Source organism: Acomys russatus, chromosome 10 (assembly GCF_903995435.1).
Source record: "Acomys russatus chromosome 10, mAcoRus1.1, whole genome shotgun sequence".
NCBI lineage: Eukaryota > Metazoa > Chordata > Mammalia > Rodentia > Muridae > Acomys > Acomys russatus.
Genome location: NC_067146.1, coordinates 46,668,037 through 46,680,088, shown reverse-complemented (window position 1 = coordinate 46,680,088; position 12,052 = coordinate 46,668,037). Strand labels below are relative to the sequence as shown.

The following is a 12,052-nucleotide window of genomic DNA, read 5'->3' as shown; positions in this document are numbered from 1 at the left end:
AAGGACAAAGAATCCAACAGAGAAGTCCAGAACCAACAATGGGTATACTCTTCAAAGTCTAATGACCTATTATGCTAGGTGGCCAACCTCCTAAAAGCACCATAACCTTCAAAATGGTGCCACAAAATAAAGATTGTGCCATCAAATCATAAACTGGTAGAGGGTGTTGTAGAGTGCAGCCATAACACCAAATACCTGCTTACCCTGGATCCTGCCAGGTAATGACATGTGTCCCTTCCATTCTTGCTTTAGGAAAAGACCACCATCTATGCTGAGCCAATTCCACCACTGGGCCCAGAGTCCACAGTCTCTAATTTTAAGTTAAATATACACACTTTGTAACTTTACTTTACACTTAGCTTCTGTCATGTAAAAGATTAAAACAAAATAACCTATATCCTCTTTAACTGAGGCAGAAAATTTGCTACATTTCCACCACGATAAGTTATTATCTTAATAAAAATAGTTATTGTAGAATAATATTTGTTATCTGGAATAAAAATTAAGCTGCTGCTGGATTTGAATCTCCTGTCCCATTGCTTGGGAATGTGTCTCTTACAGCACTGGCAGACCTTCAACTAGTTCTTTTCCTGGGGATATCTTGTCCTTCTGATCCAAGGGTTGTGGTTCCGGGTGGGTGCCACCATGCTGGGCTTACATGGTGTTGAAACTGAATACAAAGGATGTCTTACATGCTAGGCATGTACTGTACTCACAAACGGAGCTACTTTCATGTCCCCTCCTTTAAAAAAAATAACTTTATTTAAAATATGCTAGAGATGAAATTTCCCAGATCTAGCCAATGGTCAGAACATTCTCCACAGTTGAGTGGAGAGTGTGATATGACTTTCTCATGTACTATGGTGCCTCACATTTGACCATGTCCCCTGGAGGGGGAGACCTGGTGGCACTCAGAGGAAGGACAGCAGGTAGCCAAGAAGAGACTTGACACCCTATGAGAATATACAGGGGGACGTAATCCCCCTCAGGAACAGTCATAGGGGAGGGGAATAATGGGAAAATGGGGGGGGGGAGGAATGGGAGGATACAAGGGATGGGATAAACATTGAGATGTAACAAGAATAAATTAATAATAATAAAAAAAAAGAAATTTCTGAATCATGAATTCTAGTATTTTTCTGTTGTTGTAACTGGATTTTTACTACCATGTTTTGTTTTAAGAGATGATGACTATAACTTAGAAAAATAACAAGACATTTTTTCTGAAACGCCATGTTAGCTGTAGACAGTGTTAATCGGAGAGCATTAGTAAACTCATCATCTGCCACGTCCCATTGCCAGTGCCTAATAAACTCTCTGGAAAGTCTCTTGCTTAATTATTTTACTCAATATTAATTCAGAGCTTGTTTAAATTTAATGATGTTACTAGGCGCAGATCTTAGCACAGTGGATAGTGGCCTTTGCCACACAGCGTTTCCAACCTATCAGCAAGACATACAACTAAGATTCGATGCAGTAACTGGTAGGGTGCTTCATATACTCATACAGGAGAGGAGTTTCCAGAGAAGTAGCCAGTGTATCAGACCAGAAAGGATCAGAAGGCAGTTGGAAAGCCAAAACTCCACAGCAATTAGAATTGATACTCAGATGCAGAATAAAAAAAAAAAAAAAAAAAAAAAAAAAAAAAAAAAGATGGTGTGTGTGTGTGTCTGGGGGCAGGATTTAACTTATGTGAATCTTTGTATTATTGATATAAAACAAGGGTTACTATAAACAGATCTCATATAGTTCCTGCCAAACCAAGCAAACTTTCCAAAATATCCCAGCTCCCCTGTTTTCCTTTGCCTTGTGTTCCCTTAACTTTTATCTCTCTCTCTCCTGGGAAGCCATGCGATTTAGACACAGGATCTGAGGTTGCTCTCCTCTGTCTGACGCAGACCATTCCTCTAAAAGTGTAAGGCTTGGAACAAGCTTCTCATCCCCTTGACTTGTTCAGTTTCTTAATCTTAAAACCATGGCCATTTTCAATTTCTAATTGGCATAACTGCCTAGATTTCATATTAGGATGGAGCACTTAGAATAGTGCCTGCTGTGGTCTATGAAATTTGAGTACTGTTCTTCATAAGTGCTTCATTTATGTCTCATCATTCTAATTTCTTCCCAGTCCCTGGTTCATAGAAATTTTCAAGTGTCATTAGAGTTGGAGTTGGAGGAGGAGGAGGAGGATGAATATAATCAAAACATGTGTGAAATTCTGAAAGAACTAATAAAAATAGATAATTCTTATATTATAAAAAATGAAATATTATGATATTGAATGACAACTACCTCAACACTGTGAATACATTTGTAAGCACTTGATGTCACTGAGAAGTAAAATGAAATAGAGTGTCTATGGAGCATTTATTTTATCTATTGTTCATTGTTTTGCTCCCATTGGCCTTTTCACTTGAAGTCAAATTAACAAGAGGTCTCTGTAACAGCTGAAGTATAGGTCTTGTATAGAGGACATGTACACACAGAACATGAGATATATTTGTTAGATTGTGTATTCTTCTACCCACATAGACTAGATAGTTGAAATAATTTCATAGATTATTATTTCCAGGAACTCAATATTTTACCTAAAAAAATTCATAGAACAGACTTTGTCATGGATGACTTCCCAAGTGTATAGCAATTGGTCATTTAGAAGAATTAACAATGTCCATGATTGATATTACAACATAATAAAATTATGAGGAAATGTAAGCGTGTATTGAAGATTTTTATCAAATAAGTTTTAATTTTCACAATGGGTTTCTATTTCACCTAAGGGAGAACAGGGTCAAGTGACTTGGCTGAGACTCTTTAGAAAATTCAAGACAACATTTTTGGAAACTGGATATGCAAAAGTATCTATCTACAGTCTACATACTCTCACTGTACCAATTATTATGAATTAGATATTCAAATCTTCTTGAACAAAGTTTCAGGAAACTCAGTAACATTGCTATGGCATATTATTGTGATAAAAGGCAAGACACGATCGGACATGCATCAGTAGGGAAATGTACTCTTTAGAGAATGAAGGAAAATCGTTCAGTTTGTGCCCAATTACTGAAAGAATAGCCTTAGATGACCATCGCTTTCCGCAGCACTGCACTTCATTCTGTCCTTTCCCTGGTTGGCCATCACAATGCACATTATTCTGGATTTTTACCCTCAAAATTTGCAACAGATTGTAACTAGGCATTGCCATGTTTCGTCTCCCTCTTTTAAGTTTTGTTACCTGGGTGAAATATAAAATTGAAAATATAAGATTAAGGCCTGAGACATTCATGGTAATGGCTTGCAAGAGCTCTTGTGGAACAACACGCAGAGGTCTCAAGGCCACTGGTCCTCAACCTTCCTAATCCTGTGGTCCTTTACTACAGTTTCTCCTGTGGTGGTGACCCTCACCCATGATTATTTTCATTGCTACTCCACTACTGTAATTTCACTACTGTTATGAATTGCAGTGTAAATATCCGTATCTTCCAACGGTCTTAGGTGACTGTGGAGGGTTGGCCTCCACAGGTTGAGAACCACTGCCCTAGAGTTTTCTGTTGCTATGACTTTTTCCAGTCTTTATTAAACTTCATATCTACGACTGTCATGAGAGTCAGTCACACTGAAAACTATCATGTCATTACATATTAGTCTCCCTTGGGGCTGGTCTAGCCTGATAATTCTCTAGAGCGCTTGTTTTCATGGCTCCATACAGACATCAGTACTTTCTGCACCTCTTGTCTCTGCTGCAATGTTCTCAATCTAACTTATCTAGACACAGATTTGAAGCTTCAACTTCATATGATCTCAAACCCAGATGCATATATGTAAAAGTACAACAATCAGATTTCTATTGCATTCCTTATTTTACATCCATTTCCTTGATTTCTTAAAATAGGTCAGCTTTTTTTCCAACTAGATATGGAAAAGAAATGTAAAAACAAGTCTGTATTTACACAAATTATGTCTTTAGTAACTAGAATTATGCTCGATATACAACTGGTATTTAATGTTCTTTACCAAATGAATGATTGATAGTAAGGACAAATGAACAGAGTAAACTATTATTAAATTATTCAGGAGAATGCATAATTTTGATAGTAGTTTCATTATGAAATTTTTCTTGATTCAGAGCAAAAAGGTTTTATATATATATATATATATATATATATAGTATAGATACATCGTATACACACACATTACCAAAATCAATGAAATTTCCTTACTTGACTCTTTCCATTGAAGTCCATTTAAGACAATCTATTTTGCACAAGTGTTGCACTGCACATTTGTCAATATGCATATCTCCTTTGATTGTGCATTGTTATTGTTTTAATTAACAAATGTACTATTCATCACTGTTGACTTATTTATCTACCACATGCAGGCTCATGACTAATTTTTCACCAAGATTCTCAGGAATAGTTCCCATGGTATCTGGGAGTTACTCCAGACACTCACATTATCATTATTTCTGCAGCCTGCTGAGAATTCTGCAGGTTGGAGCCACTTGGTACAAGATTTATTGGTGAAATCAATCATGAAAAGTCTCTGCATTAAATAATGAAAGCAAGGCAGGAAAGTTTAATCATTCAGAAGCTCTAAAGTTAAAGATGCTACAAAAATTCCATTACTCTCACATTTACATTTCAACCTTTGTCCTGCCAAGGATCTCCAGCACCCCTAGTCTCAGTTTCATCTGCTATCAAGCTAGGTACATCTGAAGACAAAGTGGTTGGTGTGTGTGTGTGTGTTTCAACTACTTACTGTAGGATCTTTGCCAGCCATTTTGCACTCTTCAACTTTGCTTGTTGATGCTGGCCAGAAAACCTGCACAAAAAGAAAAATAAAGTTTGTGTAATCTCATTCAGGTACATATAAACCCAATATTCTTCATTTTCTTTTGACTCCTTGATTTCTTTAAGTGTTACTATCTCTTTTTTCAAAATTATCCTTGTACCTTCTGAATTCAAGTTATTGAACTACTATGATATTATCCCATTTGATCTTTGATTATCAAATAAAATTTTCACTAACAAAACCTTTTCAGTAACACAAGAACATTTATAATAGTATCCTTAAAGAAAGTATTTATAGAGATTCCATCTTACACCCATCAGAATGGCTAAGATCAAAAATTCAAGTGACATCACATGCTGGCAAGGATGTGGGGAGAGAGGAACACTCCTTCATTGCTGGTGGGAATGCAAACTAGTACAGCCACTTTGGAAATCTATCTGGTGCTATTTCAGAAAAATGGGAATAGGGCTTCCTCAAAACCCAGCTATTCCACTCCTTGGAATATACCCAGAAGATGCTCCAGCACACAACAAGAAAATTTGCTCAACCATGTTCATAGCAGCCTTATTCATAATAGCCAGAACATGGAAGCAGCCTAAGTGTCCCTAAGTAGAAGAATGGATAAAGAAACCGTGGTACATATACACTATGGAATACTACTCAGCTATTAAAAACAAGGAATTCCCGAAATTTGTGGATAAATGGATTGAGCTAGAAATGATCATAATGAGTGAGTTAACCCAGAAGCAGAAAGACTCAAATGGTATATACTCACTTATATCTGCATACTAGCCCAAGGGGCATGTCCCACGAAAGCCTTCACTTACTAGGAAAATGGGACAGAGGGGAGGACATCCTATTGGGACTCTAAATGAGAGAAGCATGGGAGAATAGCAAAGTAGAAGGATCCAGAGGGTCCTAGAAACCTACAAGTAGAACATAATGATAGGCAGATTTGGGCCCAGGGGTCCCGCTCAAACTAAGGCATCAGCCAAGGACAATACAGGCAGTAAACTTTAAACCCCTACCCAGATCTAGCCAAAGGTCAGAACATTCTCCACAGTTGAGTGGAGAGTGGGATATTACTTTCTCACGTATTCTGGTGCCTCACATTTGACCATGTCCCCTGGAGGGGGAGACCTGGTGGCACTCAGAGGAAGGACAGCAGGTTACCAAGAAGAGACTTGATACCCTATGAGCATATACAGGGGGAGGTAATCCTCCTCAGGAACAGTCATAGGGGAGGGGAATAATGGGAAAATGGGGGGGGGGAAGGGAAGAATGGGAGGATACAAGGGATGGGATAAACATTGAGATGTAACAAGAATAAATTAATAAAAAAATATTTAAAAAAGAAACAAAAAAAAGAAAGTATTTATAAATATAAATGTCCAAATTACAAGGCACATTTAGGCTTATGCTTTTACCAAATGCTCATATCATTGTAAATTATGTTTATGTTTAATATTTAGTTTAATACCAGCTTTGGTAAACCATGCAGCAAGAGTGACAGATTTCCTTTGGCCTCCATGTACCTCAACAATGCAGGACATGAAAGGAAATCAGAGTGTCCCTGAAGCACTGTGCTGGTATTTAAATCACTGATGTCTTAGATCACATCTGGCAGAGATATATACTTTTTGAATTGATGGCATTTAATATAATAAGTGCAAAGTTTCCTGTCTATGATAAACTTAGAGTTAACACAGTTTTACTGTCTTACTTTATTGGTGCTTAATTTTGCTTTCTTACTGTGAAAACCAACAAAAATGTAAATTATGCTTATTCAACCATCCATGCAACTGATAGCTGTATTCCCCACACTCTGCGTTACACATAGATAACATGGTACTTTATTTCCTTTACTCTAACAAGGCTTTTCATGGTAAACTGCCCCTCAACACTCTCCCTTTCCTTTTAAATACATGAATATACAAGAAGTGTTTTTTTTTTAAATTCATTTAAAGAGTTTAAACTGACTTTTAAAAGTTTTTAAACCATGTGGGAGGAATTGAACTAAATATCTTCCTCAGTTGAGAAGTAAAGTGTTACATATGTGTGTGCGTGTGCATGTGCATATGCATGTGTGTGTGTGTGTGCATCCATGTATCTAGCATTTTCTGTTTCTCTAATCCTATATACATCATTTTTGATGTATTTGAATTCTTTGAAATATGTATACTGTCAAGACTTCCCTCATCAAAATGATATACTTACACTCAATGGTTCTTGACTGATATTATTGATATTCAAGGATAGGATGTGGTCTTTGCTCCCCACATATATCCGGTCTTGATCTTCATCCATAAGCAATATCCTGTAGTCCAACTGGTGGTGGGACAGGCTGAAGTACTCAGAGGTCTTGGTTTCTCGAAGTTCTGAATAATGAACAAGAAATGTTAAACAGGGTTAGTTGGTTCTGTAATTTTACTGAAAATTCATGGATGGAAGTTAACCAAAAAGAAAAAGAAAACATAAACTTTTCTTCTTTGATAATAATTTTTCCAAAGTGCTACTTATATCTTTAGGGCAACAAATAGCTGTCAAACTAGACCTGAGGCCCACTAGGTAAAAGGCCATTCATACCCATTACTATAAACTTTGCCACCTGCTGGTGGTTGGAGAAGCCACAGATTCTGGAGGAGAATTTCCTAACACCATTGCCCTAAACTAATGTAATTTCTACAGGATTGTAAAATATTTAGTGTAATTTTAATTTTTCTCCTTTTTTTGAATAAGCTTTTTGCAACAGGTAGAGAATACTTCAGAGATCCATAACTGGTCAAAATGTTGAGAATAAATGCCCATGTGGTCTCAGCTTGGGCCAGGCATTTTTTGGACATTCCCTCAATCTCTGCTCTATTTTTATCCCTGAGCATCTTGTAGTCACGGTAAATTTTGGGTTGAAGATTTTGTGGGTGGCTTGACCACCACACGAGAGAGCCAGCCTCTGACACTCAGATTTGTAACTTCCCAGTGATCAGTGACTCATATTCATTATGTTCTTTTTACACTGACTATATGTATGTGAGCGGAACTTTGAACCCAAGAAGGCACTAGGACAATAAGAAAAGTCAACATTCATGATACATGCAGCTTTCTCTGCAAACAAAAATCTCCTTTGCAAAACACAAGCGTTCTAGTCAGACTTTCTTAAATTTCTATGTTCTTGTGATGATGATCTTAAACAGTGACAAGCTTTCAAAGTGAATTCTTTCTAAGGCTTCTGGTTTCTTGACACTGATTCTACATTTGTAGGCATAGAACACAAGCCATAGTTCTAGAACAGTTGTTAATGGCTGCTTTGGCTTATAGAAAAATAGAAACGTAGATTCTTAAAGGAAGTCAAGAATCACATCTAATGTGAGGCCCCAGGGTACATGAGAAAGTCATATCACACTCTCCACTCAACTGTGGAGAATGTTCTGACCATTGGCTAGATCTGGGAAGGGGTTTAAAGTTTACCGCCTGTATTGTCCTTGGCTGGTGCCTTAGTTTGAGCGGGACCCCTGGGCCCAAATCTGCCTATCATAATGTTGTACTTGTAGGTTTCTAGGACCCTCTGGATCCTTCTACTTTGTTAATCTCCCATGCTTCTCTCATCTAGAGTCCCAGTAGGATGTCCTCCCCTCTGTCCCAGTTTCCTGGTAAGTAAAGGCTTTAGGAAGGACAGCAGGTTACCAAGAAGAGACTTGATACCCTATGAGCATATACAGGGAGAGGTAATCCCCCTCAGGAACAGTCATAGGAGAGGGGAATAAGGGGAAAATGGGAGGGAGGGAAGAATGGGAGGAAACAAGGGATGGGATAACCATTGAGATGTAACAAGAATAAATTTAAAAAAAAATCACATCTAAGAATACTTAAACATTCCTCATGGCAATTCAAAGCAGCAGCAGGTTTGGCCAATTTTGTCAGTTCACCAGAAGTGGTGAATGCCTGTCCTGATGTGGTTCATGCACTTTTAGTCAATATAGAAATGATAACAAAATAGCATATTTGGCTGTGTTTAAAAAAAAAAACAAACTAACCTTCCTGTCCCTCCATTTCTCCCTCAGTGAGTTACAGTTAAGTTTTTATGATGTGTGTCTGTGCATAGTAGATTACTTCTTTCATCTTACACTTTAATGTGATGGGGCATTATTAAGAGATTCCAAAGCTGGACTGTAAGCCAAGAACTGAGGTAGGGGCCATAGAGAAGTTCTGCTCACTTGGTGAATGCATGGCTTACTCATGGATTGCTCAGCCTTTCTTTTTAATTTTTTGTGTTTTGATTAAGTATCATGACCTCACTTCCTTCTTTCTTTTCTCCACCTCTTCTTATGTCCTCCTTCCACTTGTCCCATGCACATCCAAATGATAGCCCCTACTGGTGATTATTATTGTTATATATATACATATATATACCTATATATGCTCACATACACATATTGCAATAATAACTTCTAATGAATGTTTCCATAAAACAAATAATATGTGAAGACATTTAAATTGAGTGAAACTTAAAATTCCAATTATTATAAAATTAGTAATAGTAATATTAACTTTGGGTTGGCAATACAGGAAAAACAAACCAGAGCATCACAGTTCATGGACTCCTTCACTATCAAGACATCTGCACGTTTTAAGGAACCTGGACTAGGCTTTCTGAATAAGTGTCCTAACTTTTGTAGTTACAGTCCTTAGCTGTCACCTTCTCACCTGCCTAATATAGTTTATATATAACACAGTGTAGATGGCTTCTCTAATACCTGCCCTTTTCTCTCTCCTTCCCTCCCTCCTTAGATTCTGTCACCAATCTGCATTAACATAAATCCAAGCATGTGCTGTTATCTGGGAAATAAAACCCTGAAAGCAATTTGCAGTGCTCCTCTACCTGTTTCATCAAAAAACAGTCATTCATGAGACTCAGTGCCAGAGGCGGCAGTAACCATATCCTCTTAGAGACCTTTCTTGTTGGAGGGTTTTATCTATCTGCTTTGGCCATAAAGCGTCTTCAAATTTAATTGTCTGCAGCCCATTGACAGCTGACAGCTGCTAACCAAGAAGATTGACTCCACAGGTGCCACTTTTGTGATAGAAGCCTGGGGAAATGACTGACCTAATGCTTTGACTACAGTGAAGAGAAGTTGCCCATGTGAGTAAAAACTGCCTCTAAATAAGTAAAGAAAGGGGTTGCCCTCAATTTGTTTTAAATGCCAATAATGGCAGCATCCTCTTGTACCTCAGAAATACTGCACTGTTTCTCGGGCCGTGCCGAGAAGAATGGGAACGAGCTTAGCTGAGGATACAGCATATAGGGTTAGAAAAGCTAAAAAACCCAGTGGCTCCACAAAGGGCAGCACAAGTCTCCAAGTTCCTGGGAAAATCTCCTGGGAAAGAGCATTTTAAAAAAATACATATTTCTACCCTGATAAGCACATTATAGTAGATGTCCATGATGGAAAATTACTGTAACGCCATCTAGGCTAAGGTTCTTTCAAAGAAACTTTCCAGAATTATATGCTTATGTAACATTTGCATGCTCATATGGACACTTCTGCATAATAGAAATAACTGTTAGCCTCAAGAATTTAACTAAAAGTGTGAGAACAACAGGGTCCCCTGGCAAGATAAGCTCCTGAGTCTGCAGAGGTTAACTTGATATTCCAGCAATAAGAATATGGATCAGTATTTAACATACTGTGTTTTAGTAAAACAGTATTGCTAACACCAAGAAAGGCAATTTAGTGTCGAGGGCCCTGAAGCTGTAATGTTAAAGATTCTTTTCATTAAGATATTTCATTTGTATGTTCAGACACGTGATCTTGGTAAAATGCACGGGGATCCTTTTATGAATGGCGAACGTTAGCTAGTCATGCATCCTACTAAGAGAAGTTATTTACCAAGAATGCTACACAGCCTTCAGTCTTTTATAAAAGTCCCGATTGGGTAAGGAATTACTGCACTGAAAATCAGTTCCCAGGGCTCTCTCAGTAACGGTTACTTGTCAATTATTTTTAAAGCTCAGGCTATGCTGTCTGTTTATTTATTCAGCACATATTTATGGCCTGTTTAGCACTGTAGGCTAGAGATGTCACTCAAATAGATGATCCAGGTAAGAAGATAAGCTTGTGTGACAGTTTAAACCTCACCCCTGCTCTATTATTTTATGGAGCTAGCCTGCAGAAAGATTCTTGGGAGAAACCTCTACTAAGCCTTGGGCAGAAAACATGGGGCAACTTTCAAAGCTTTTGGTGCTTTTCACTTCAGAGGAAGTGATTCTAACAGGATAATGCTCTCTCCCGAATGTCTTATCTTAGACTGATTTTTAAATAGAGAAGGCTTCATGTTCTGTCCTCTCCTTGAGGCTCATGTTTTGAAGCTGGGCTAACAAGAGAAGTTTACCTGTCCTTTTAGGAATAACCAGTAGATAAGGAGCTGAAAGGGCAGCTCAGGAAAATTACAGTCCTTAATGCCTAATGTAAACAGAGAGCAGCAGGCAGGTTGTTAAAACCACATTTGCTCAAAATTAACAGCCCCAAATAGCAGCCATCTGTGGGCTCATCAGTAGAGCAAGGAACTGAGCTTTAAACACACACACACACACACACACACACACACACACACACACACACACACACACACACACACATATTCCTCGCTCACTTTCTATTCAAAGCTTCTGTATTCAGCCCCGGGTCCCCCCAAGTCGTTAACATTCAGGGACATTCACTGGTCATCCTAAGCAAGGTCACAAGAGTAGAATTACTTGCAAAGCTAGTATAGTTCTTAATCTGTGAGCAGAACCACATAGTCCCCTGCTTTCCTAAATATAAAGACAGCTCATTTGGAGTTCTGGCATATTCTCATTCTGCACAGGAGTCTGCACAGAACTAAAGACGCAATAAAAATGTGGTCTTGAATTTTCTCTGGAAAAATCAGAGACTACACTACAATCACCTGGTACCCACGCTTGCCACAGCTTAGTGATGCGATGCACTTTTCCTTATCCTACGCCATGGCCCCGAGGCTGGCTGCAGACAGTATGATCAGGCAGTGTTCATCACAAGATTTCAAAGGTTCTTTCTTCTGTTTATTGATGGATGAATAAGATTACAGCAGAGGAACTAACGCAGCACATGTATGAAAAAAGGACCAAGGGAAACAATTCTGCTCAGTGAGTCTGGCCAGGGGAAGGCAACGGTGACGCAAAATGGATTTCCCAGGCATTGCATAAGGGAGATTAGCAAACATACAGGAGCCTTTATGAAGGAGTCTT

The 12,052-nt window shown here is 38.3% G+C and overlaps 1 protein-coding gene across 1 annotated transcript in view; it reads right to left on the bottom strand.

Moving 5' to 3' along the window:
• Sema3c (semaphorin 3C) overlaps positions 1-12,052 on the bottom strand; it is a 157,251-nt gene that overhangs the window by 76,333 nt on the left and 68,866 nt on the right. The window contains exons 2-3 of the mRNA XM_051152085.1: positions 7,009-7,169; positions 4,759-4,821 (exon numbers count right to left, since the gene is read on the bottom strand). Coding sequence (XP_051008042.1) covers positions 4,759-4,821; positions 7,009-7,169 — 224 coding nt within the window. The remainder of the gene's footprint in view (positions 1-4,758; positions 4,822-7,008; positions 7,170-12,052) is intronic.